The 26,776-nt window shown below is 36.9% G+C and overlaps 3 protein-coding genes across 7 annotated transcripts in view; 1 reads left to right on the top strand and 2 right to left on the bottom strand.

The window, feature by feature from the left end:
• Nucleotides 1–1,834: 1,834 nt before the first annotated feature.
• Nucleotides 1,835–9,528, bottom strand: LOC129569244 (protein spaetzle 3). The gene is made up of 7 exons (XM_055447915.1): nucleotides 9,143–9,528; nucleotides 4,981–6,384; nucleotides 4,665–4,786; nucleotides 3,538–3,662; nucleotides 3,081–3,401; nucleotides 2,886–3,011; nucleotides 1,835–2,328 (listed from the first exon to the last, which is right to left on the bottom strand). The coding sequence occupies exons 2-7, from the start codon at nucleotides 5,711–5,713 to the stop codon at nucleotides 2,169–2,171; spliced, it is 1,587 nt and encodes a 528-aa protein (XP_055303890.1). The 5' UTR covers nucleotides 5,714–6,384; nucleotides 9,143–9,528; the 3' UTR covers nucleotides 1,835–2,168.
• Nucleotides 9,529–11,712: 2,184 nt separating this feature from the next.
• Nucleotides 11,713–18,528, bottom strand: LOC129569240 (ring canal kelch homolog). 2 transcript variants are annotated; one of them, XM_055447896.1, is made up of 10 exons: nucleotides 16,923–18,528; nucleotides 16,642–16,791; nucleotides 16,332–16,563; nucleotides 16,087–16,262; nucleotides 15,504–15,983; nucleotides 15,267–15,412; nucleotides 14,980–15,036; nucleotides 14,752–14,908; nucleotides 14,449–14,514; nucleotides 11,713–14,305 (listed from the first exon to the last, which is right to left on the bottom strand). In XM_055447896.1, exons 1-10 carry the CDS (start codon nucleotides 17,003–17,005, stop codon nucleotides 12,016–12,018), a joined length of 3,837 nt encoding a protein of 1,278 aa, XP_055303871.1. In that variant the 5' UTR covers nucleotides 17,006–18,528; the 3' UTR covers nucleotides 11,713–12,015. The 2 variants fall into 2 exon arrangements, with proteins under 2 accessions (XP_055303871.1, XP_055303872.1); XM_055447897.1 differs by having other exon boundaries at nucleotides 13,981–14,305; nucleotides 16,923–17,555.
• A 1,182-nt stretch (nucleotides 18,529–19,710) lies between these two features.
• The window catches only part of LOC129569241 (dual 3',5'-cyclic-AMP and -GMP phosphodiesterase 11-like), a 15,847-nt gene continuing 8,781 nt past the window's right edge, over nucleotides 19,711–26,776 (top strand). The window contains exons 1-3 of one of the 4 annotated variants that reach the window (XM_055447900.1): nucleotides 21,962–22,160; nucleotides 22,443–23,536; nucleotides 25,048–25,125. The gene's annotated coding sequence lies outside the window, so the exon portion shown is untranslated. Of the gene's footprint in view, nucleotides 19,849–21,961; nucleotides 23,537–24,859; nucleotides 24,931–25,047; nucleotides 25,126–26,776 lie in introns of those variants that run through there. The other 3 variants (XM_055447903.1, XM_055447898.1, XM_055447899.1) reach the window with 3 other exon arrangements.

Genomic DNA, 26,776 nt, shown 5'->3' with positions numbered 1-26,776 from the left:
CGTTGTGTCGCATTCATAAGCTAACAAATGATGACATTTTCTTAAAATAGACAGACACAAATTCCCTTGATGAGTAAATATAATATTCAAATTCAAGTACTATTTGCATATTAGAAGTCATGTCACTTATTCATTTCCATGGAACTATTTGCCATCGCCACTGCAAATAAACTGTTCGTTGATTCTCGTGAAAAGGATATATGTAGAATCATCGTTTCCGTTGAATTTCAAAACTTTAAATCAATAATTCACTGCACAAACATTTTTCACAAAAAACACTATGATGCACACCGGTATTGTCGTGACACCTTTTCAACCAAAACGGAAAAAAAAATCGCTTTAAATCATTTAATCGAACAAAATAAAAATTATGATGAAAATCATAAAATTATGATTTGTAAATGTAACCGTTTATATCATGACCTCACTGTATACTGAAAACGGTACCCGGTCGAATAGTTCGTTTTCATCGTTCGAATGTCAATATTTGACTGCCGCTTCTTCATTGAAAGAAATTGCTTTGCGTATTGTATATGCCCAATTGTTTAGCATATATCTCGCAGAGTGAGAGTGATACTCGAGAATGTACGTTGTACGCACATGTGTGTGTTAGTCTCACTCTCTCGTTATTCATACATGACGCTAGCATGTAAATAACGAACAGTGCATAGTCGCTGTTGTTGTCGTCGTCGTCGTCGTCATCGTCAACAACATCTCCATTGAATATGGAGCGCGATAGCAGGCAGCACGAAAGATGCAAGTAGAGGAATACGAACATACTTAATGAATAAAGGATAAGGTACCCGATATGAACAATGAATGGAATGCGCTTTGTATATGATGATGAATAAGGCGCGATGTGTGATTGTGTGCGATGCCAGCGACCATAGAGTATTTTCTCTTCCTCTCTTCAGTTTTCCCGTGTTATTTTCTCATTCATTCACTTGAAATTTATAGAGTTTCATAAATATGCCCACATGGGCTACGTATGTGCAATGTGTTGACGCATATTATACAGATGAATGCAAACGTCTATGAAATTTTTAAAGCAAATATCACAAATGCACAAATACACACACACACACACGCTCACACAGAGAGAAAGAGAACGGGAGAATGGGAGAAAGAGAGAAAAGGAGAAAGGAATACATATACGGCCAAATGGACGGAGAGAAATCGTTGAAAATGCATGTACGCCAATTATGAATTTTAAGCATTATACCCTCGGATTACACATGTTGAGGCAATATAAAACCCGGCTATATAGTATCTTCGCGTAATAACGGTGTTTGAGGTGTCGATGTTAATGTTACACGTTTTGCTAGCGTTTTATTGGCGGCACTTTAACAATGATGCCATTTGCCACCACTTACATTAGACTTCTCCACTTCAAGACATATTTTTTCCATCGTCTGCACAATAAATCATATATGAAACATGAATGTCGACATTAGATCGTAGAAACGGAGTATATTATATTCCGGCCACAATGCCAATGCATTCATTCATTGCATGTGCAAGAGTCGAAGCAAGTCGGGAGACGAAAACAAAATAAAATAATACTTTAGCAAAATAGCTCATTCCCTAACACATTTCTCTCTCTCTCTCTCTCTCTCTCTCAACGGTGCAGAAAAAAGTCCCCGGTTTAGTCATAAGGATTCTTCTTCATTTACTTGTTCATGCATATCAATTGCTTGATGAGGCACACACATAGACAATTTTTCCACGAATGCACTTCGGAACCGAGGGAAAATGCTACACTTCGAAGAATCAATACTCACTGTGATTTCAAATGTTATTCACAGCTCGTACGTTAATAACAATCTACTTGTTCTTTTTTTTGTAAGCAAAACATTTTTATTTTCAACCTTACTATTGGTAACATCTTGCACGAATAAAAACTAAGAATATCATGAAAACTCAAATTGAAGGACTGCAAATAGAATGTTTTTTTTTTAATCATTATGAATAAAAAGGCAGCAATAGTCTGAATGAAAGCTAAATTAATTATCATTGTCTGTTGAGAAGAATAAAAGAAAGGTGCAAAAGGGCCTGAACTCAGTTCAACATTGAAATTTCGTTAGCATTGTCTGCGAGAGAAAGAAAAAGTCATCCACTCTAATATAAATATTTGTGAACTGCTGATATGGTTTTTTAATAGCCGATTCTTAAGTTTTATTGCAACGACAAACGCAACACGATGGAAACAGGAACCAATCCATGAATATACCCATGCAATCATTGTCCGGATCATAAGCAAGCAACCGATGCCATTTGTATTTTTGCTCGCAACCGCAATCGCCTCCACAACGGTTTGTCTGCATTTTTCTGTGAATAAAATTCAAAAATGGAATTGAATCTTGGTGATAAATCTTAGCACGAAATGATCATAGCGATAGTGCCACAATACATTTCAAATGTAAGTCATTTGACACATAGCAGTCAATGCCATCTCATTGAGTCATTGAATTTTTCGGCAACTTTTTTTTAAACGTGTATAGCTTTATCAACTTGACGACGACGCTAGCAGCTTCTCTGTGGGCCGTAGTAACGTTAGCCAAAACGTATTGATGTTTTGCAATGGTTACTCGATGCATTTGCCAAAATACTATGATTTTTGTACTCTCTTCTACGATGTGTGTGTGCAGAGAAGCTGCTAGTGTCGCCGTAAAGTTGATTATATTCAACTCAAGCCACACACGATTGAAAAAAGTTGCTCGAAATATTCGATGATTCAATAAGTTGGTTTAGAGATGTCGTTGGCTGTTTTTTTTTGGTATTCCGGCAATATATTTATGGAAATGATCTAACGGTAAGAGACTGCGAAACTTAAAAATTTGATTTTTTTTATCAAATATTCATCTAGACTTTTTGTAGATACTTACGTGCAGACTTCTTGGTGGATTGCCTGTTCAAAGTGTTGAGTATTGACAATGGCACGGATTTTTCCAGCCGAATTTGAGGCCCAATAAGGCGTTACAATTTCAATTTTCGATTCACAAGCATCCACTCTGTAACATATAAATAAAACAATTTCCCGATAAAATTTCATTCAACAATTTTCATTTCAAAACTCTAACCGATTCGATGATGGTTCTGTTGATGGATTTGGGTTCGGAATCGATGGTTTTTGGTTTGCTTTGTTTTGCTTGGCCTGTCGTTTTTCTCGTATGTGACCAAAGAACGTGTCGCCACCCATCACCGTATCCTCTGGATACAAGTTAAGTTTTGCATTGAACGGTGCTGTAATATCTGGAATGCCGGGCATGTTGTCGTAATTGGTTGCGTCACGTTTTCGTCTTGTTTGTATTGGTGGTTCCCTGAATTGTGTCGACCTAAAGTCACCATACATTCGTCTCATTAACGCTTTATTTTCATCGATGAACTCTTCAATTCGCTCGCTGTACCAATGTATACAAAAATGAGGCATTTTAAATAAGACACTCAGCTTGGACAAGGAACTTGGATGAACCGCATTTATAACGAATTTATCAAATGGAATATATTGAAAATGGCATTCAAATGGAGAGCACTTACATTGGATAGCTATTTCCTGCTGTAGGACAAAACAGTTGATTGTTTCGCTTAACGCATGGTGTGCCCTTTATAACATCGCCACGTATCTCTAAGCCCAATGCTACAGATAATGCTGTCCACCAAATCTGTATTAGGTTTTCATTGAATATATTATAAAAAAAGAAGCCAATGAACGAACGAATATACATAAAAATGCAGTACAACGTATCAACGGCATACATCTAAATCTAATGCAAAATTAAAACGGCGACAGTAAGTGGTTCTTCAAATGACTGACGAAACAGATGAAAAAGGAAAATACAAACGAATTTCAATGTCTATTTATCATCGCATATATTAACCTTTTTGCATCTGAATTAATGCATTGTAGCATTGAAGTCGTCTTGAAATTTTCTTTCGTAATGGGATTATCATATTTTTTTTATGCATATCAACAGTGGTTTCACGATCGTTGCTCGTTGCCATCGACAACATTGCACGTTGTAACTGAATCGATTTATATTCCACTCAAATTCAGTTGATGCATTCATTGTATAATAATTATTACGAAACGTATTTTTTGCTGGATTTTTCTTTCTTTTCTGACCGGTGCTGTTTTGGGTTTATTTTTTTTTTTTGATTTCGTATCTTGTGCTGTTCGCTACTCTCTCGTAAAAGACTTATTGAGTGCGATCAAGTTGCCAAATAAGAAATGACCACATACATTAAATGTGTGTGTGTGGCGATGACGGCAAGGCTGTTACCGAATTCTGATACATGAACATAGCATTTAAATTACGAAAGCAAAATTTCAAGTAGAAACAGAGAACAGAATTTCACTCCTTGTATGGTTTTTATTCTAATTTTTTTTTTTTATTTATCAGATTTACTGTTGATGGGTGCTGAATAAGAGTGGTGCGGGTGTTGAAATTAATACATAAAAATTCAAGGAGCGAACAAAAGTGGTAAAAATCAAATGCTACGTGCATGTCTGAAACGAAAATAGAAGCTGAACAACACTGGGAACGTGACTTTTAAGGAATTAACGAACGAAATAAAGCAACCATAACCATCCACTTGAGATTTTTCCCCACGGTTGCTAAGTGCCTCGAGATACTTACAAGAATTCATCATCAATTTTAACTTACAGGAATCCGTATGAAGGTACCGTTATTCATAGTAGGATAAGAAAATAGAGGAACTACTGGAACGGAGCCATTTTTGATGAAAATTGGACCTTGAATTGGCGTCAGCGATGGATCTTTTGGATCTGAAACGAGCGCGACAGAGACAGAGATAGAGAGAGAGAGAAAAAAAAAAAAAAATATAAAAGTGATACGATCTCTTTTCCAAGTGCCAATTTTGATTTGAAACACACAAATGAGATTCACGAGCGAGCTCGCTTTGAGTGTCACTCAAATAGCTCATGGTGTTAGCGTGTGTTGTAACACGCATGGTGCTTACCGACATTCTCTTCGTCATAGTATTCGTCATTATCATAGTCCAAGACCGCATGCACTTGTGTTTTTGAGCCATGGCCAGCTTGCACTTGTGTGTATGTTGGTCGATTGGCGGGGAACGTGTACGTTTTGCCATCATTTTCAATTGTTAGTTTTTCATTGGTTATCGGCGGCTGTGGCGTTGCTGTGGCCACAATTGAATCGTATGCAGGTGGTTGACTATCAACATCACTATTATTAAAACTACTGCTAATGTTTTCATTATAAAATTCATGTGCCTCGTAGCGACTATCGCCAAATGCTTGCGTCTGATGATGACTTTGGTAGTTTGTGACAGTTCTCGTTTTTAAATCACCGTTGTTGTTGCCGGTCTCCAATGGTGGTTGTAATTGTGGTATGTGCTGTGATTTAATCGGTGGCCGCTCGTGATTAAAATTGGACGGCGGTGGCGGTAGGTAATTGTTGGCGGTAGCACGAGATCGATAATGGAATGTTTGCCGTTGATAGTGCGGCGATTGATGCTGTTGTTGTTGCTGATGTTGTGTTGGATGTGAATATGGGTCATTTTTGTAGAATTGTGGACCATTTGCCGTGCTATCAGCTTGATGACCTTCAGGACTGTATAGCAATTCATTGACAACTGTTGCATGAGGCTGCTGAAGCGGGTTTGCTGTTGTGATCCAATTTGATGGTGCCACTGAACCACTAAACGGCAATGAAAAATTCATTAGTGCCATTATAAAACCGAGAGAGATAGTGTGTGTGTGTGTATCTCTCAGTATTTTTTATTCCTGAATCGCTGCTGCTACTGCCGCTGTTGTTGCTGTATCGGTGTGTTTTGTCTCTCTGTGTATGTTTATAGTTGGGACTTTGTTATTTTTTTCTTTTGTTCTTTCTGTGGCGAAGATACAGGTGCCCCTAGTTTTAATTCATCAATTTCAACACAGTCGTTTGATGCTATCTGTATTTGAATTTGGCATTCGATGAATCAATTATCTCTTTGAAACCACTAATCATGTGTGTCACTTTTTGATACGGTCAATACTATTTCGATTTTGTAATACAATTTTTTTTTGTATGTCAACTGGTGGCTTTTGTTTTATCATCTCATGCTCTCCATTTGAGCCATTTTCAGTGTAGTTTGAAACTTGTTCGCGGTCGAGAGCTATTCATTTGTTATGCAAATGGTTAAAATATTCACGCGGTCAATCCCTATAGTATTTTATGACTAATATGAAAAAATCACGATTTGTCTGCATATTGTGAATATTTATTTGTTTTTCTCTCTCTCTCTCTCTCTCTCTCTCTCTCTCTCGTTTTCGTTTTCTTTTGATTGAATTTATGTTGATCGACGATGATAGATTTTTTTTCTCCTTCTATTAATTCAGACGAGATTGAGAATTTTTGCCTGCAAAAATTAGAGTAAATGATGTATTGAGTGGTTTAAGTATTGATATTATAACGTATTTATGATTCCTAATTCACAATTCATAGACTCGAAAAATTTAAAATTAGACATGATTTTATGCTTGAAATGTCTTCTTCCGTGAAAATGAAGCCAAAGAATTTTGTTTATTTTGACGAAGACGAACGTTGTTGTTGAACATACGAAGGAAACGACGCTTGTTGTCACCGTTGACATTGTTGTTGTTCGTGCTTGGCGATATATTATGCAACGAATATTTTGCCAGCGAGAAGGTAGACAAACGAGCCGTAGTGCGCTCGATCAATTGAAGTTTGACTGACAGATTGATATACAACAACAATAAAAAAAAAAATTGGCTCTATTTCAATGCCTGAATGCTTTGGAATCAGGAAAAAAAAACTATAATATCACGATCATGTTATTTAATCGCCACGATCAGGTGCATATTTATTATGAGTGTAAATATCATTATCATTTTCGATTGATCGTGTGCACATTTTGATTCGTGTGGCGGCGTTTTTTCTTCTTTTCGTTCACATTCACCAAACTAAATTTAGTGAAAGGTCGACGAAAAATTGTTTCATGTATTGAAAATGAACTAAAAACTGGATTTTTTTCATCTGTTCAACCGAACTGAAGAAAAAAAAGCAACCAACACACTGATACGACGAACAAATGACAGCATACGGCAGCCAAATAATGCAGTTTCACATATCGTGGGGAATTAAATGTTGAGTAGATAGTGTGCGCGTGCGCCTGAGCGCGTACGCAAACTTAAGAAGACAGAAAGAAATGAGACAAAAAACAACAACAATCATAAGCTACACCAATACACACATTCAATGGGAGTTGCGTTCAGAAGTGTCACCGAAAAGTCAGATTCCGGTATGCGAAAAGAGGTTCAGAGAAGATTGCATAAGATCGTGTCCTAAATTTGCCATTTTGTATGGGTTTTGATATTAAGGTGTCTACAAATTTTCGGCCTTTCGGTTTTTTGGCGGCGACAACGGTTTTTTTTTCTTCACTGCTGCGGATTTTTTTCTCTCTCTCACTTTTCTCTTTAAGACTATATATATATATCTTTCAATCAGTCATAAATGCAATAACAACGCGTGTGTGTTGCTTTTGTTTATGAAATGATTTATCTGTGCTTATCGCAAAGAAATAATCGAAATGGCTTCATCGATTAAAAAAGCAAAAGAAAAAAATTGATTGGTATAAATCAAACAGTGAATCGCTGTGTGGAATCAAAGTTTTAAATCATCGGTGGGTTATGCAATATGCATTCTATTTGCTTTTTTCCCTCTTTTATCTCGGCACGAATGTTGATGCTATATTAAGTCATTCTAATCTCACCACTGGACATATATGTGAATAAGATCCATGTTGAGACGATAAAAGCTGCACATATTACTCTACCATCTTTGGACTTTGGACTAATTAGAGTTTTGCCAACAAAAATGATCATCATCAACATCATCATCGGATTGTTGTTTCGATTTTGTGTAACATAATATACTGTAAACGGCAACCAAACTTTTTCTCAATCGCGTTTATTTTTGGCTTGATGATATCCAAATTGTTCTCCATTACGTCAAAAGTCGCACGTATTTGTAGAAAACCGAAAAAACAAACATGCTTTGAATTCAACAAATGGACCGATGGTCTATGATGATGATTATATCAAAGTTTGCGCGCGAAAAACCTTGGAATGAAAAATCGGAATAAAACGACGGAATAAAATGGAGCAACGACTTAACGCTTTTAATTTTGTGCCGCTGTAAAATTAATCAATGTTTCATTTTGACTATAGACGGTTGTTATTTCACCATCAAAACCGACAGGAAAACCAATGAAGAGACGAAGAAGCAAAAAGAAACAATGGCGACAGTATGTTTATTGCAGACACTTCATTTCAAATGGAATAAAATGAAATGGCAACACCAACGTGCGCCCAACGCGCAAACCCTCACAGTGTGATATATTTCTTGGATTATTTTTCGTTTAATTGATTAGATACTTAACATTTTTTGCCTGTTGCTATGATCTCTCCTAATTCAACAGACTCGTTGCCGTTTTTATTGGTCTATTTTGAATCAAAAATGAACCACGACAAAAGGTCATGCAGACCGTGTCGCCAATTTAGCCAAGCGATCGTAAACGATCTTGAAAAAAAAATCAATTATAAATGATCTCTTCATATACCCACAACATTAAAAACTGAAAGTGATGAAAATCGAATCATATGTACCACAATGGTATGGCGTAGTTATTGTCAATTTTTATTGCATCAGCTATATCGCCGAAATCTGCTTGCAAGCCAGCCAGCCAGCAGTGCACGCTCACTTTATTACTACGAAATTCACTTGAGAAATTTAAATGACGGTGTGCGTAAATCAGAATTTGTATCTCTATTATATTATTAACGCGCGCTCTCGCACCTTCGTTTAATATAAAACCGAACAAAACACGCAAAACAATCAAAAGATTTCAATGCTTTGTATTTTCGAGCAGAAATAAGTGTCGAAAAACCCATAGATTTTTATATATATGTAATATTTTACCACCGTTAACAATTAACTAGTTCGTCATAATTGAGAATGTTCAGTGTTTTGCCTCTTTTTCGCTTGATTGTTATTTCATCTCATCTTGTGTGCTTTTTAGTAATTATTTATTCAAGTAATTATATTGAATTTGCATTTTTTGCCAGAACAAAAGCAAAAAAATAAAACACACTCACAAATTAATAATCTTTTTTTTTTCCTTCTCTCTTCGTTTCAACGAACAACTATGAATTTATGCATATTTTCTATTAAACACAAATGAACTTGAAGCTTAAAGTTCCTACAAACTAAAACAAAAATATTCAATATATTTTCCGTGGAACATTGGGCGCTCGAATGTTTCTTCTCTCTCTATCTCACTCCGTACACACGAATTATATAGCTACAAAATAAAAGCAAAAACTCAACATCGAAAAAGAAACAACACACAAAACGAAACACACGTTTCACGAGATAGCCACACACCGCTGAAACAGTTGCTCTCTGAGCAAGCTATCGATCAAGACTGAACTCTGCGAATCGTATGCAAATACTACACAGTGAATGAGTTTCACAGTCGTTACTCTCCTCAATCGAAAAGTGCGAATCACATTCACAACAGCCGAATATATAAAAAAAAGTCAATCGAATTCAGCCAACACACAGAAGAAAAATAGTGTTGCTTTCGCTGCTGCTGCCGCTGTGTATAACTCGCGCGCGCAAAGGATCGTCATGCAAACGGCAATGCTTGTGTTTAGCGATATTTGTACTTTGGAGATTTTTTTTTTCGTTCAGTTTGCTTATTATGCGAATACACGTACGTAAGTGGCTTGCATGAAAGGTTCACCGAAGAAATCAATTTACTTTTAAGAGAATAAAAATATAATCAGTGTTCAAAGGCAACAAACGAGTTAACATGGAATAATGACATACAGTTGTCGATCGGTGACCGATCAACAAGAAATAAATTATATCGCGAAAAATCCAATTTTTTGTTCCTTTTCTTTTTTTCATTCTATTCCTTCTGTCTGCTGTCCTGCTTTGATTTTACGATGCCATAAAATGATTTTCAGCTGACGTGACCGTCCTCTCTCTCTCTCTCTGTGTGTGTATGCTGGCTGCTGAGAGAGGAAAGACAACAGAAACAATAGCCCTACCTCATGTTTGCTTCTTGTTAACGCACTTATGCAATTCACGTCATGCACTTTTCGAGTATGAAATAAAGCATTGGGAAGGTGTCATTCTGTTCAATTCGGTTTGAGTTAATTAAACGGGCAGTATGAAGTGTGATTCATATCTGCATCTATAATTTCCGTTACAATACAGTTTTCTTACGAATAATTTTTATTTTTTTTTGCATGTTTTGATCGCTATCAGCATAGCATTAGCCTGTGGGTGCCTGTTACTTTTTTTTCTCTTCTGTTCGTTGTTGTTTTTGCTGTTCTGTTAACACGAAGAATTCAATCTTGCGCATTCGTTAGAACGATTTGTTTATTCAAATAAAATTGTCGACTGCACACGATATATTTTAACAGTTTTCTGTGTCCGTTAGAAGAATTGCTATAGCATTCACACAAATGCGGATCGAGTACTCGCAACTCTGATTCAAAATTTATTGCGAGTTGAAAGCAATAAATTCTATCTGGTGTAGCTGAACACGGGAATAATCAAATTTGCTGCGAAACGTTTCAATTTGCTCAAACATACATATTTCAAATGCTTGTTTGTTTGTTTGAAAACGAGTTTGCAGCAAAAGTCACTTATTTTGACCAATTGCACACACATGATATGCGCGATCGATTTATTTAGAACGGATAGGTAACTTATGTAAGATTTATGGATAACATCAAAAGTTCGACGTCAACGTACAGTAGAGCTAATAAAATACACTTGACAAGCAACGGAATGGATTGAGAGCAAAACTGTCAACTCATGGTGTCGTGGCACACGTGGGGACACGTTATTGTTGTGTTTATATGCACTTAATTTGATGATGCAATTCCGGCAGAAAATAATTTAAATTGCAGGGGATTTTTTTGCGTCAGCAAAAAGAAATTAATTTGGTTGAACTTTCGGCAGTCATTGGCGTGAGAACTTAGACGATGCATCCAACCATTCGACAACAAGAATAAAACAAGACCGCAGAGCTTCGCTTCGCTCCGCTCTACGTTCTTGAGTTTTTAGTTACTTAATCTATTTTGTTGTTTCACAACAAACTATTTTTTGGCGCACTACATGAAATGTATTTCATCAAAGTAACTTTGAAGTAACTAGTAACTCGTAATATATTTATTTGCAAAATGAATTACAATTAAATAAAAAATATGAGCATAAAATTCAAATTCACCATAATTTGTTTCAACACTCAAAAAGTATCTAGGAAAAAAGGCAGATTAGTAGCTCTACATTTCATGTAGTGCAAAAAAAAACACGTAATAAACCATACCAGATGACTAAGTTTGGTCCTCAATGGGGTTTTTCTTTGTAACACGATATCCAATTGCAATCTCACGCTACAACCAGATCTAGAGCAAACCTCGAAATGACCATTCACATTGTGCCATGATACACAACGGCACAGTAGACACGCGGACATGCCTACCATTGTGCAAAATGTGAAGAAAAAAACACTCAATTTTACTTTCGATTTTAATTTAAATTCCAGTAGAACTTTCAGTTTTTTTTAACTCACACACACCTGCACCATTTAGGCGATGGCTTTTAATTTAAAATGAATAATGTCGTTGCAAAATAAAATACGATCGGATTATATTATTTTCTTGTGTATATTTTGAGCTTTTAAATCCTAAGAACAATGAAATTCAAATAAAATCGATTTAATAATTGAATACATGCTTATAGATACTACTACTATATAGAGACAGAAAAAACAACCATTCCTTGTATAATATGAATCATGGAGTTGTTTTTTTTTTTGGAGAATGAATAAGTGAGCTAATAATGTATGTATGAATGCTTGCTAATGAATGGGTATATATAACAATTTCTAAGTGAATAAATAAGTATGGATTATTGGGTTGTGCGCCTAATGAGCTTTTAATTGGATTAATCACTGCTCATTGATTCGTTCTGAGAAGTCTGTGTCATTTGTGTTCATTTCGCTAATCGTTTCATCATTTTCCTCTTCGTCAGTGCTTGAGGAATTTCCGCTATTGTATTGATCATCTTCAGTATTCTCTGAATATCGTCTGGCTGACAAATCGGGCGATAGAACCTTATTTTCAGTCTCAGACGTGCTCTCTGTGCTGCTGCTTAGTGCAGCATTTTCGAATGTTCTTTGATCGGCTCGAAGTTGTGAGCTTGACGAGGCTTCAGCATTGCCAGCTGCATTACTGCTGGCATTTGATGTTGATGGGATCGCTCGAGCAGCCGACGACGTACTTGGTGCATTTGTGTCAACGGGCTGATGATTGATCTCGACACGAACTTCGTGTCGCGGTTGATTCCGTAATTGACCTTGACTCTGATTATTACCATTTCCGTTTGGGAACGTTCCGTCGGTGATTCTCCGCACCGAAGCTGGTCGAAATGAATTATTTTCCGAATTCAGTTCCCATCGGCGGAATGGATTTTCTGGCTGTGGATGTGCTGGAAAGTTGTAATCCCCATAACCAGAAGCGTCACCTGCGTTTGAGCAATAGTTTGGCTGTCGGTTCGGTCGATACATGCGATGCGGATTAGATTCATTGAATCGCATTAAGCTGTTGTTGTACCGCATCGGCCTTGATATGCTGTAGTAATTATCTTGACCAAAATCTCGATAGCAATTTGCATACGAAGCACCATTTGATTCATCGTACACAACGACACTGTCGTCTCTTTCGCAACCATCACAGTTGCGTGAAAACATGAAATTGAAATCGAGCACATTGCAATCCGATCCGTTGCCCATCCAAAGCGGAAGCCATTTATTCATCAACAGCCATTGAAGTGACGATTTCGAAATGCGATTCAATGCGGTGGAATGTATTGAATTTGGCGCGTTTCGTGCTGTATTTTGCATTTTGTTCTTGACCTTCGGGATGGCTCCCGTGTGTTTGTTCGTATTTTCGTTCTGCGTTGGTGGTTGTACAACTGCAGCGGCTCCAGCCACTGGCTGTTCGGCAGTGTTGTTGCTCGATTCACGGCAAATGTTGCTCATCGATTGTGAATTTTCTCGTCCCAGGCAGCTGAAGAAATTCAGACTCTTTCCGGCTGTTTCTTTGGCATTATCGGATGCGTACACATGCCCGACCGTACTCAAATGACTGTGCCCTAGAATTGCGTACGTTCCACCTAGGTTATAATGATCGATGTTGCCGCAACTACTGCTTAGGTGACGTTCGATTCTGCCGATACCATGGCCTATCACGTCTAATCGACCTCCGTACAATCGATTGACGGCATTGTCACGGTTCAATCCTATATTTCTATAAATTGGCTCTTCGCGAATTTGTTCGTAGATATTCTCATATCGGAAATTATTGTTACGTGAATAATGATAAGACTCAGTGTCATCGAAGCTGCGTTGTCGAAAAGCGCGATTGGCGTTTGCATATCGAATTCGGTTTGGATTCGCTTCTAAAGTGGCTCTACGATTGGCATTGCTCACATTCGAAGCATAATAGTTTCGCGGATGACGTGGAACATCATAGGCTCCTCCGTTCGCTCGTGGATGTGAAAGTGATGATGTGTGGTAATGGAAGTGGTTTCGGGTGCGTAAGTTGATGCGGCCATTGCTGTTGTTGTTGTTGTTGTTTGGTGCAGCGGCGGCAGCGGGTAATTGTGCATTTTGGGCATTTTCAGCAGGGGCAGGGGCATTAATTCGCTCAATGGATTCGTAAATATTCTCATAATGTGGATTTCGAACTACATTTTGGTTATTTTGATTGCTGGCGCTCGCATTGCGATGGGAATTTTGTTGTGCGTTTTCTGAACGAGCTACTCCAGCCGATGCATCAAACAGTCCTTCGGCTTGACTGTTTTCATCGTCTCCACAATTTGCGTACCGTGCTGCTGCACCCTGCTGTTGCTTTCACATGGGCTTATCCACAATACATACTCCGGCATAGCTGCGGCCGATTCCCATGCTAGCTGGTAAGATGCGCCAAACATCATTCTTTGGATCGTAAACTTCAACATTGGATAAATTTGATGTTCCATCGTCGCCTCCCACAACGTACAATAGTCCATCATGACAAATGACTCCTGCATTTCGCCGACGATAAGTCATATCAGCAATTGGGCTCCAAGAATCAAGCTCAGCATTATATTTTTCACAACTCTTTCGAACCAGTGGACCGTCATGCCCACCAATTGCGAACAGAATATTATCAACAACGCCAACACCAGCGCCAGACCTTTAATGAAATAAAAATAAAAAAAAAACAAAGAAAATAAGCATTAAATCCATACAGTTAATGTTGTAATAGCTGTAGTTTGAAAGGAATTGAAAATAAAAACACGAGATAGAAACTAAAACAAACAAAAAATATGCTTCTACCTTCGCGCATTCATATCAGCAATTTTTGTCCACGTGTTTGTCTCTAATCCATTGTATCGCTCAACGCTGCAAATAACATAAAATTTCATTAGATAACCTTATGCAATAATGAGCAGCATAGTGCGTGTCATAATGAAATACAGAGTAAAGGTTCTCCGAAATCGCCTATGTTGCTTTCGCCAAAAACGTCAATTTCATTACCAGCATTGACGTTCTACTGACTTAAAAGCATTGAAATGTTAATTGCTTTGACGTTCTAGGCACAAATTTCCGAGAGCCTTTTAAAATAAACAAAATGCCTACCTATTCAAACATTGTCTGCAAGAACCATCATAGCCGCCTACCGCATAGAGTTGGTTATGAATAACGCCCACTCCAACCGAGCTTCGCCGTGCCGACATACTCGCGATCATAGCCCATCTTCCCATCTTTGGATCAAATACCTCTGCCGTCTCTAAACCTATTTGACAGAATGCCATTGAAAGTAAAACCGTATTCAAATCAAAATGTTTAAAGTATCAAAAGAAATACCTGTGGCGCCGTCAAAACCACCAACAGCAAAAATTAATCCATTTAGGACCGCAACACCTACCGATAATCAAATCAACAATAGTTAGTCGTTATTTGTGACATAAAATATTCATGAACAAAAATTATTTTCGAAACGGTGAAACACGTTGGGCGTTTTTCGCACACATAAACACAAAAAAGATGAATAATTGGAGTGAATCAACGTGAATGAAACTTTGATATATGTAAAAATAATGTTGATTTTTTGATCATATTTTAATTGTTGTTTAAACTTATATGAATCGTACCCAATGTTGAACGGCGTGCTTCCATACTACAGGAAGTTGACCAAATATCGTTCATTGGATCGTACACGTCAACAGTGCGAACACGAAGAGAGCCATTGAACCCACCAACTGCGTATACTTTATCATTTAGCACCGCTAACCCAGCTCTATGTCATCGAAAACGAAAACGAAAACAAAATTAGATGATTTTGTATTGACAAGAAAAGAATGCAATTAATTTCATGGAAAAACACCTACCGGCATCGTCGTGATGGCATCTCTGCCGCCGCGTACCATTGCTCTTCTCTTAAATCGTAACATTCAACGCTTCTGATGGCCTTGGGTGCTTGACCACCGATAACCAGCAAAACCTTTGGCTGTCCGATTGGCTGGCGTGGAATCGTTCGAATTGTTTTTGTCAACGTATTTTTTGCATCACCCTTTAGCAAGTGAAATTTAAGAGCTTCGATGATAAAGTCTTTGCAAAGTAAATCCTCTTTCAACAATGGCTCGTTTTCAACACGTGACATCAAATAATCTTGCGATACTAGTGGCAAGCGTACGTGCTCAAGTAGCTTTGGTAAGTAGCTTCGTCGCTCTTGTGCGTCAAACTGAATCCAACTGATAACCGACTCATACACCTTCTCCTCCGAAGCAACGGTTAAGTGGTCACTTTTTACTAATGACAACAATTGTTCGGACGTCAAATTGAGAAACTCATCGTATTGAATCACTTCACTGGAAATTCATCGAAAGAAGAACAGAAAACACACATGGTGAGTTTGGGATGAAAGTGGGATAGAGAGAGAGAGAGAGAGAAAAATCAAAAAAATCTGCTTACGAAAAATGCTGTTCGATATAAGTGTTTGCATAGTTCAACAAGTCAACACAACCATGAATATCGGCAAAATCTCTTATTCCCAAACAATTGCTCGGATCTAGCTGGGTTTGTAAATAATCACAACAGGCATCACGGACATCGGTCAGTTGAAGTAAATTTGCGGCAGTTAAAAGGGTCTATTGGCACAATTTTAATAGCAATTAGTAAATCAAGTTGATAGAAAAGTTAAAATCAATCGCAAATACCTGAACATTATCTTCGTTCACATCGACGTATGAGGTGTATACATATTCAACGAGCAGTTGCAGTGCACGAAAATCAACACCTTGAACGGTGATTTTGTCTTGGTGTGATTCCTCAAAATCAGATCCGGAAAACATAGCGTAAAAATATGGGCTGCAAGATGCCAACACCATTTTATGTGCTGGAATTTCCATATTCTCCGCTATTAATGTAACATCACAGAATAGATTTCCTCTGGAAAAATGAACGAGCCATAAGAAAAGTAGGTATTAAGATGCCAATTTGGCAGTGTTAATTGCTAAGCAAACTCACTTTCTCATTTCATTCATCGCTTTGAAGCACTTGAATGTGTGTTCATCATTTTGATATGTGCCCGTCGTTTTGTCCTTGGACGAGCGCGGCAATTTATTTTGTGAACTTTCATCGAGTGAATTTTGGCTGGCATAGCGCAACAGGAGACAGCTGAAAAAAAACAACAACAACAAACGAATTGGTTCAACAATCATGTCACTTCGTCTATACAGATATATATAATATGTGGATCTATTGCTGTAGATAGATATCAACACTGGTTGAATGACACTACTACAAACCTTCCTCTTTCGACGACACCTTCAGCAGCCAAACTTTGATTGTTTGCATTCACACCACCGTGATTGTTATTCGAAATGCTCATTTTGTTGATGCCTATTTAAATGCACGTTAAAATATCACACAAACAACTTATGCACAAATATTCGAGCGCATTTTCAATGCTTCTATTCACTTGATTGCGTGTCAAAGGGCGAGTCTATACTTTTCAAAATCAAACTGCTGATTGGTTTCTTCTTGTTTCAATCCAATAATATCACTTGTGTTTGCACAAAGACTTAGTAGGCACAAATACACTTTGAAATTTACGAAATTTCCAAACCAATTCAGTTCAATTCAACCAATAATTTCGTACATCTGTCTGGATTCAGGCCAACGAAGACGCCATATTTTATTTAATAATAATGGAAAAAACAAAAGTCATACCAGTCTTTGTGTACACAGAGTTGACCGTCGATGACATTTGTTTTCGAAGGGGAAATGTAAACAAAGGAAATATCCGTTGAAAATTATTCGCTGAATTATCAAAAATTGAGAACACTTGAATGTAATTTATTGAAATTAACACGTGTTTTTATTTTTCATAAAAAAACCAGTCTCGTCTGACACACTTATCTAGGCAGATAATCGAGAGGAAGTGATAAAAAAACATGAATTATTCTACCATTCTCTAGGTTTTATTGTCGAAACGAACAGATGTTGTTGTGTCACGATGAAATACGTAAATGGTTTGGAGATATGCTACGCATACTCCAATCGATTTCCAGACGTAAGACAGTCAAGTTACGAAACGTTAAACCATATGATTTTGCATTGGTTTGTCTATGTTTTGAATTGAACCCGAATAACATGTCAGTTTAGGTGGAGCCGCCGAGTATGTTTTCAATGTGATGGTGAGTTCGTATCGGTCGCGGTTACATTTCGGAATGGAAATTCACATTTCATCGATACGCCACAGACGCTTATTTAGCTCAAATTTATTATGCCATATGTATCAATTGAATGACATAAACTCATTACCGGAAATGACTTGTTTTTCGTTGTTCATGCCCTCACACAACTCTGTTGACATGACGAACGGAAAAAATAGACCAGACTCAATGCACTCCGAATTGTCTTCTCGAAAGTGGCAATTCTGTGGTTTTCATAGGAATATTAATCAATTTCCATTTGCCACGAGCTACTGGTTTTTACCGCGCCTTTCAACAGAATCAAAGAAGAAAGAAACAATTAACATCGATTAGATATACTCTGAATTAGCAATGCTAATAAAATTGTATCAAGAAAGAATACTATATGCCGGTAAAGTATGTTATGAGCGCGAACGACATTTTAATATTACAATGTACATGTATAATATTTACTGCGCAAAAATTGACTGTGATTATTATGAAATTTTTATGATTGTTTTCCTTGGCGCCATTAAAACACTTCTACATAAAACTTGATTATATATATTTTTCCATCGAAAAACAAAGTCGTTCGTTTGACGCCTTTGTTCTTATGTGTCATTTGGAGAAGAGGGTGGAAAAAATAATTATTATACATCAATAACAGTTCACGCACGCATTCACACTCACAGTGTCCAGTGACCGAGTGGGCCAAGTGTTGGGCCAATGGCAGTAGTTGGTGATAAACAATAACAGTGCGTGAATCAAATTAGTTTGCTAAAAATAGAGCAATGATCCACATTGAAGCTCATCACAATATCAACGAATTGGAATCAAAATTGGATCGAGATAGATTAGACTTCGTTCGGCTGGCAAAGTGATAAGAGATATAAACGAGCTACCAGACGCGCACTGGGTTTTTTTTCTGTGAATGCGATGTGAATTCGCAATTGAAGCGTCGTACCTATAACACACGAGAAAATTTAAATAAACACATATTTGTGTGCCTGCACATTCACCAGAATCAGACGAAAGCAATCGGCAAATACGGCACACAAGAAACAAACGAACATCGCATGAGAAAGGGAAAGAGAGAAGAAAATAAACACACAACATACAGACAGGAGTGTGTTGTATGTTGCTGTTACTGTCGTCTCCACCGCCGCCGCTGCTGCTTCTATCGTTAGTCTACTCGTGCCAAAAAAAAAATTAGTGTTTTAACACATGTCTAGTACAACAAATTACATTCGGTAGTGAATACATAATAGCAAAAGGCTGCCCGTGCAAAACAGAAACCGATAAATTGAAAAGTGAATGTTAGTGAAACAGTTGAATTGTGTATTTGTTTTAGATCGGTTGCTTCCGCGCACAAAACAAACTGTTTGTAATCTCGCTGCCATTACATTTTCCACATTATAAACGCATTAAAGCTGCGAATTGAAACTGCGCTTTTTCGTATCGTCTATTTTTTTTTTTTTTGCCCGCTGTTGTTGTGAAAATGTGAACAATTTTTCTTTTCAGACACGTCGAAAACTTCAATTTGATTGTTACCATCTGTTACGTTTTTTTTTTCTTCTCTTGATTTGATGATCGTGAACGGAAATTTTTGTGAAATTTATTTATTTAGTTTTCTTAAGTGTCAATAAGAAAGAAAAACGCAAATTTGCATTACACTCGAAATGTCTAAATATGAAATGACTTAGATCAAAATGTGCTGCTTTGTGTGTGATAGCTGATTCTCAGTCAGTGAAAAAAATTTATTTAGACCAGAATTGAATCCTCGACGGCAACACGCCAACGGAAAAGGCCATCACAATATATTATAATTGTTTCATAGATCGACATATAGTTTGCTTGTGTGGTGGTTGTGTTGTCTTTTTATTTTCTGTATCATTTTGTCGACAAACCGAAAAATTACATTTCAAAGTGTGAAGTGAAGAACAAATCGCTGATTACATTCCTCGAATATATAAGAGAGTTCGCGCACGAAGTGAAATATTGCAACGCAGACGCAATAAATTAATTCAATTTATTCAAGGTAAGTGCGCAATGATATGTGTTGAAATGATTGTCAATTTTGATTGTTCATTCAAATTAATACTTGACGAAAACGCGAAATAAAAAAAAAAAATCAAATTGAAATGAAATACATAGCAAGAGAGGAGGAGAGAAAAGCACAAAAAAAGCCACGAACAAATAACAAAAAAAAAAACATTATCGTATGTGACCTGTATTCGAAAAAAATAATCATTGTTTAAAGGATAAAGCGAGCTCATCACGCTCAACTAGGTGGTTCTCTTTCTTATTTCTCTCTCTCTCTCTCTCTCTCTCTCTCTCTCTCTCTCTATTATTATTATCAAACAAATAACAACAACATTGTGTGACAGGAATATATTTATGCAACTCGATAAATTGTTATCGTTGAAGGTTGGCATGGTTTTTTTTTTGTTGTTGTTCAAGAGAAACTCACTAGAAAAGCTCATGGTGTTCAATTATTTTATTTCTTGCATAACTTATTATCGACTACGATAGATAAGCTAATCTTCAATTCATTCAATTGTTTCACTTGAAAAATCAAATTTATTTGTCCTTTAAAATGCACAGTATCGAACCATGATATAGGGCAGTTAGACATAGGTCGTGTCGTATCTTCAAAAAAAAAAGAAGAAAAAGAAAACAAATAAAGGTTGCCGAAAGCAACAGAAACAGACACGCACGCGTCAATCACGGGAATTTCAAACATCGGAATTGTTTCGGTGGTTTCACCTAAGACTCACAGTTTTTAATTAACAGCTTTTTAGTGCGGTTCATTCTCCTTTCCACTGATTCCTCTCTATTCTCATTTGGCAACGTTGTTATGTGTAGTCGTCGGTGTGACGCACTAAATTCCCCACGAAATGAGTAGCACAAAAGTTTGATGACATCCAACGTAAATTACAACATTTAAATTGATGATTTGCAAAATGTGAAAAACACATAGAGCGTGAGTAACACATGGCGACAGAGAGTTAGAATGAGAACGCAACTGGCTTAAACTGATAATTTTAGATGATTTAAAGACTGCCTTTCATTACATTTGCCTTGTATCATCATCATCATAACATGTTGATAATCCAGAAAAATCAAAAAGTGCTGTTTCTGCAGATTCCTAGACGCATTCTATTTATTTGTTAGGCATTCATTTTGTGTGTAATTACATGCTCTCTGTGTGATGCCAGCGAAAATTCTAATCGCACACTGGAACATAATCATAATAATAATAACGACGAAGACAACGACGACGACAAACCGCTGTTTCAACGTAAACAAAATTTGCAGGCATTACATTGTGTATTGTGCGAGATGAAAACCATCAATAGCGAGAAAAAAAAACTGGATATGTGTATATTCTATACGGAAAGGTAGAGAGAGAAGGGAAGCGAGAGAAAGAGAGAGAGAGAGAGAGAGCAGAAGCAAGATTGTGTGGTCGCAAACAGTATTTGTTGTAACGTGTTGTACCGAACGATATACAAAAAAGAAATTACACAATAGTATAACAAGAAAGCAACTAGTACAATTTATAATTGTGGCTCCAATGCAAGAATCTTACTTGATACGAAACATTCGGAAATATCGCAAACGCACACACACATACACATACACACACACTCATGCACGCGACTACGACTACAACGACGACGACACGCACGAATAAAACTGAGCATACAACGATTTTTGATGATCCCAGTAGCACACTTTGACAATTCAAGCACATGGATAGGCTGCGATCCGAGTCTACGATTTACACGCTTCACGGGCTAAAATGTATATAGCGGCAACGACTACGACGACGTGCTCAGCGACGCGTTCAACGGAAACCTGTTCGAAAATGGTCCGTGTAGAGTCCGCAAAGCGTTCCAAATTATCACGAATTTCCCATAAATTCCGCCAAAATTTTCGGTTCGGACAAATCTTGCGATGATTTATGCTAATTTTGCCAGAAATTATGTAAAAAATGAGCATTTCACGTTCAATGATGATGTCGTAAGTCAATGCGAAATGATGACAGTCGGACCAATGTCACGGGTTGTGTGCATGGAATTGGCTGCAGTCTCCTGTCGCGCGCATTAACTCACATATAAGCACATGAACGTGCCAAGTGAATTCGCCAAAGCAAAAGCCATCGTGACTGCTTTACTTCAGTCTATGTAAATCGTTCGCGCACTTAGCATATCGCGTATCGTTGTATATTTCTTGTTGTATGTTTTTTTTTTCTTTCTGATCTGTTGAGCAATTTTCGTGTTCGTTTCCGTCTGTTGTGTTTTTTAGTGTGCGTCTCCGAAGTGATCGTTCAGAGTTGAAAAGCAACAAGTAAAACATTTGGAAATTTTCGTGTTTTGATTGCTCATTGCAATCATTATTAAGTTGTTGACTTTCTTGCAAAATGGAATAAAAAAAAAAGAAGAAGAAAGCAACAAACATTTCAACGATCATTGTGTTAGCCCCATTATATCGATTGTCGTTCATTGTTCATTGGTGGCGTTTTGGAATATTCGCGTACAATTGTCACACTTCCAGTTATGTACAGTGTGTTTTTCATTTGCGTGCTCTTCTTGTTGATAATGCTTTTTTTTTCTCTCTTTCGTTTTGAAGAATAAACGCAAGAACGAACGAAATTGACGTCTCATTTTTTAATGGACAAAACAAGTGACAAAACGTTAGTGCAAATAAACTAGTGACGAACAACAACGACAACAACGATAAAAAAAAGAGTATTTAATCGCAAAATAAAAAAGGCAGCGCATGAAAAATAGAACCAGCGAGAGAAGAAGAGTATACACATGTGAGAGACAAAAAAGACATCTATAAAAGAGAAACGACGCGGCATACTCCAAGAAGAAGTGAATATATACATATATCTGGAAAAATACTGAATGCGAAAAAAAAAGTTCATGATTAAAATCAAATAAAAGACAAGAGCTAAAATACAGTCACATCGACGAATTTTGTGTCTTCTATTTCTTTCATTTTTTTTTCTCTGGATGTGTATGTGAACGTGGGGATTTCTTCTTCTATAAAACTCTGATTAGTGGATTTAAGTGGTGTGTCAAACATCTGAATGAAAACAAAAAAGCAATTGAGCACATTATATGTGTAAACCTTGAATGAACTGATGATCTTCATTTATCGAATGAAAGGAGAAACCAAAAAAGTCTCTACGTTTTAGGGAAAAAATTTTTTACTCATGCACAAAAAATCGACTTATTCAATCGTTCGTTGATATTTTTTTTTCCTTCGTTCATGCGATAATCGCGAAGTAATCAATTATAATCGTAGTGTATAGGATACGGTCTTAAATTCGTTTCGAGCTCATTGAACGAACAAGTGTGTTTGCCACTGTGTGTGAAATTTACGGTTCGTTAACGGACTTCATGACTTATTGTGGTTACCTCATTTTGTTTGCCTCACAAAGATAAACACTCGGCCTCAAAAGGAAACTCATATATATATATATATAAGTGTGTGTGCCATTTCACCTTCTAATCCAATTTAAACGAGAAAAAAAAATAAACCTTCCAATACACTATTAAACACCCATTAGAATCTATCGATATTCTGTTAGAACGAGTAAGAATCGACAGTTCATTTTCTCTTCTGGTGGAGGCAGCTCTAGCGACAGTAAGAAAAATATATCGCTAAAAGAGCAAGCACTGTTTGTCCTTGTCTATGTAAATTCGGTGAAACATGTAAGAATCCATACGATCGACCGTATTTTCAACTGCATTTTAAACTAAACACACCTTCTTTCAATCTCATTTTTTAACACATATAAAGAGCTTAGGTGCGACATTGCAAACTTAGTGAGTAAATGAAGACGGCAAAAAAGAGCAGTAACAACAACGGCGATAAAGCAATAGCAAACGAAACAGACAAGAGATTATAGGTTATACATGGTGCTATATAGACGAACACATGTATTCCAAATTATGTTCTTATGTACGAAGTGAAATTGTCAATGAGTAATACGTTCCATTTGTCATCTGTTTTGTTGATACTGCTTTGCAATATTGTGTGCATGTGTGTGTGTGTAAATGTGTGTGTGATGTGCTTCTCTGTGCGATGCCGTCGTGTATTGTGTCGTAGATCCAGGCTGTTTTGAATCGCAATCAATGGATGTGTGTGCACCGTTTTTTTCCTTAGCCTCCGCTTAATTTTCCTCAATCAATTCGTATCGAAAGTTCCAAAATTGCCTGAATGGGTTTGTTGTTTTGTTTTGCTTTGCTTCTTCTTCTTTTATTTTTCATTGTCACACACAATCAACCGCAATAGCAGTAGCAGTAGCAGCAATATCAACGATAATAACACAGCAACTATCATCTGGCGTGTCAACAGTAACACGCGTTCAAATCATATAAATTGGCATGCTCACATTCAAATTAAATGCGCTCTCCCTTGACTCCGATCTCTCGTTCGATGACGGGTAACATATCTGTTACCATGTTAAATAACACGAAAAAAACGAAACACATTATCGCAAATTGTAAACTCGTCGAACGGCTTTTGATGCATATTTCACACATCAAACCAAATTAATAGTCTAACCAATTTGGTTTTTTTTTTTTTTGATACATTAACATTTAGTTGAATGTGTGTGTGAGCATCGTACACAAAACCACACCGAAAAGCACACACCCGAATCAGACAGAGACACAAACACACATATACACCCATTGAATGCAAACAAAAGCCGTCCAAAATCATTTTGAACGAAGCTACCTTTCATATATGCCATTTTTTCTACGCTCCTAACCTTTTTTCTATCTCATTCACATTTCTTGCTCATTTGCATGCCAAAAAGACGTGTAACACAAATCAATCATTGTTTTGTCTATGAGTTGAAAAAAAAAAAAAACGAATAAGTTCAATGGATGCAATCGATTACTAGCAGTTTTTTTTTCTTCTTCTCAAATCCCCCGGTCAAAATTCATTGGGAAATAGGAATTACTAGTTTAATTAATTGCCATTTATGATCCAACAACTGGTTTTTTTGTCTGTGTTGAAGCGAGAGAGAGAAAAACACGTTGTTTCATTTGATCTTTGATCGCAGAAATAAAAAAGTAGAACCTCTGATCTAGAATTGGCAAGCAATTTGATTTAAATATTTGCAGACTCGTTACAATCTAATAAATGCATAATTGATCTTTGACAAAAACAATAATTTTCTTTTTTCGTTTCCCTTTTTTTCTATCTTTACCAGGATTTTTATTTCATTCCATCACACTGGCTGCCTGTAATAATAACACTAATCTTCCGGTTCACTGGCGTAGAAAAGCCGGTAAGTAGAATATTTTAATGAAATCTCATTGTATTCATGTCTGACTTGCATGAGGCGGTCGAATTTGAAGAGAAAAAAACAGTCAATGACAGATAACTGAAGATATATGCTGAGCATAGATACGCAGCAAGCTGAGATTGGTACATTTAGATTTTGTGACTTCCCTGCCATGCAAATTCATGTGATAAGATGAATCTGGTACACATTTTTCGATGCTTTTCATGAAATTTTCTGTCATAAATTCATCTTATCACATGAATTTGCATGGCAGGGAAGTCACAAAATCTAAATATACCAATCTCAGCTTGCTGAGTATCTATGCTCAGCATATATCCTCAGCTATCTGTCATTGACTGAGAAAACAGCAAAAAGTCATCGTGGACTTAGCTGTTTACTACATAGAATTGCATTTCTCTATTACTGGCATTATTGCTTATGACTTTGATTGCCAATCGGCAAATAAGCATTTCGCATTTATGGCAAATCAGGAATAACGGTTTAAATGATGAGTTACTTTCATCGTAATTGACATAACGATGATGAATGGAAAATTCCCTTCTGCTCTTGATGCGCGCGCGTCCGCTCATTTGTTTCACTGGAATATAATGATGTGTGTTTTTTATATAAGACAAACCTAGATACGTTTTGTTAATTATTATTCACAACGGAAAATAAATTTATACTCATACTCGGCGAGCTTAGCTTTTAGGTTGAAAGTCTATGATTTTGCCATATGTATGTGTTTTTTTCGGCTTTTGGATTTGCGTCATCAGTATCGAAATGATTTAAAAAAAACGCATTATTTAGCATTATGTAAGATTGAAAGGCATCACGTATGCACGATTCAAATGGATTATTATTGGCGTCTACAGCAGACACATACATACACTTCAGATTCAAAATAATGCGTTGGCTAAACACATCCAAGTGTTGGCTGTGACAAGCATTGATTTCATTATGATTCGGTCGAAGTAATAGATTCATTCTCTGCTAACATGGTTTAAGGGAGATTTAAGTGCTAATATTAGCTGTCTTAGCAGCGGTGATCAATATGTATTGAAAATGCGTGTCATTGATCATGTCAATTATGTCAAGTTTTTTTTAATATGAGGAGAATGCGTTTGCTAGATCTTTCTTTTTACACAACTCTCACCGATTGTGGTAACAATTAACGCAATGAATTCAAAGTTGAAAATTGCCTTTGAGAATCCAGGAAAATATAATGAACATCATATAATTGCTTTGTTCAAAATGGTTGACAAAAAAAAAATTTTGATGTCAAAGCATCAAGTGTCAACTTGACGCTTTGTCGCAATTAATCAAAATGTGTCCCTTTTTGTTATTACCATTCCAATAACAATCGATTTGGCAAAGCACACAATGCATAAGGGGAAAGAGAACGCAAATCCGAACGGCAAACAGATTCACAAACATCCGAAATGTGTGTTTAATTGAAATGTTTGTTTGCTCAGCCAAAACAATGACTTAGAAAGATGAAGACGATTTATCACTGCGAAACGATTACGATTGAATGTGTTGTTGAGAGTGATAAGCATCGAGTAAGTGGCTTCGATTTGAATGAACATTTTTTCCGCGCTCTCTACCTCTCTCTCTCTCTCTCTCTCTCTCTCTCTCTCTCTCTCTCTCTCTC

This window comes from Sitodiplosis mosellana, unplaced genomic scaffold (genome assembly GCF_009176505.1).
Source record: "Sitodiplosis mosellana isolate CC-2019 unplaced genomic scaffold, AAFC_SMos_1.0 Smas_scaffold_30, whole genome shotgun sequence".
NCBI classification, from domain to species: Eukaryota; Metazoa; Arthropoda; class Insecta; order Diptera; family Cecidomyiidae; genus Sitodiplosis; species Sitodiplosis mosellana.
Note: the sequence above shows the minus strand (reverse complement) of the source record. Positions and strands in the feature narration are given on the sequence as shown.

Excerpts from the sequence above, each read along its gene's own strand:
- LOC129569244 (XM_055447915.1), bottom strand. The coding sequence starts at position 5,713 with ATGGCACTAATGAATTTTTCATTGCCGTTTAGTGGTTCAGTGGCACCA. Across the intron at positions 4,787-4,980 it reads CTATGACGAAGAGAATGTCG|ATCCAAAAGATCCATCGCTG; the intron begins GTAAGCACCATG and ends CGCTCGTTTCAG. Across the intron at positions 2,329-2,885 it reads ATCCACCAAGAAGTCTGCAC|AAAAATGCAGACAAACCGTT; the intron begins GTAAGTATCTAC and ends TTTTATTCACAG.
- LOC129569240 (XM_055447897.1), bottom strand. The coding sequence starts at position 17,005 with ATGAGCATTTCGAATAACAATCACGGTGGTGTGAATGCAAACAATCAA. Across the intron at positions 16,792-16,922 it reads GGTGTCGTCGAAAGAGGAAG|CTGTCTCCTGTTGCGCTATG; the intron begins GTTTGTAGTAGT and ends GTTTTTTTTCAG. Across the intron at positions 14,909-14,979 it reads TGGTTTTGACGGCGCCACAG|GTTTAGAGACGGCAGAGGTA; the intron begins GTATTTCTTTTG and ends TCTGTCAAATAG.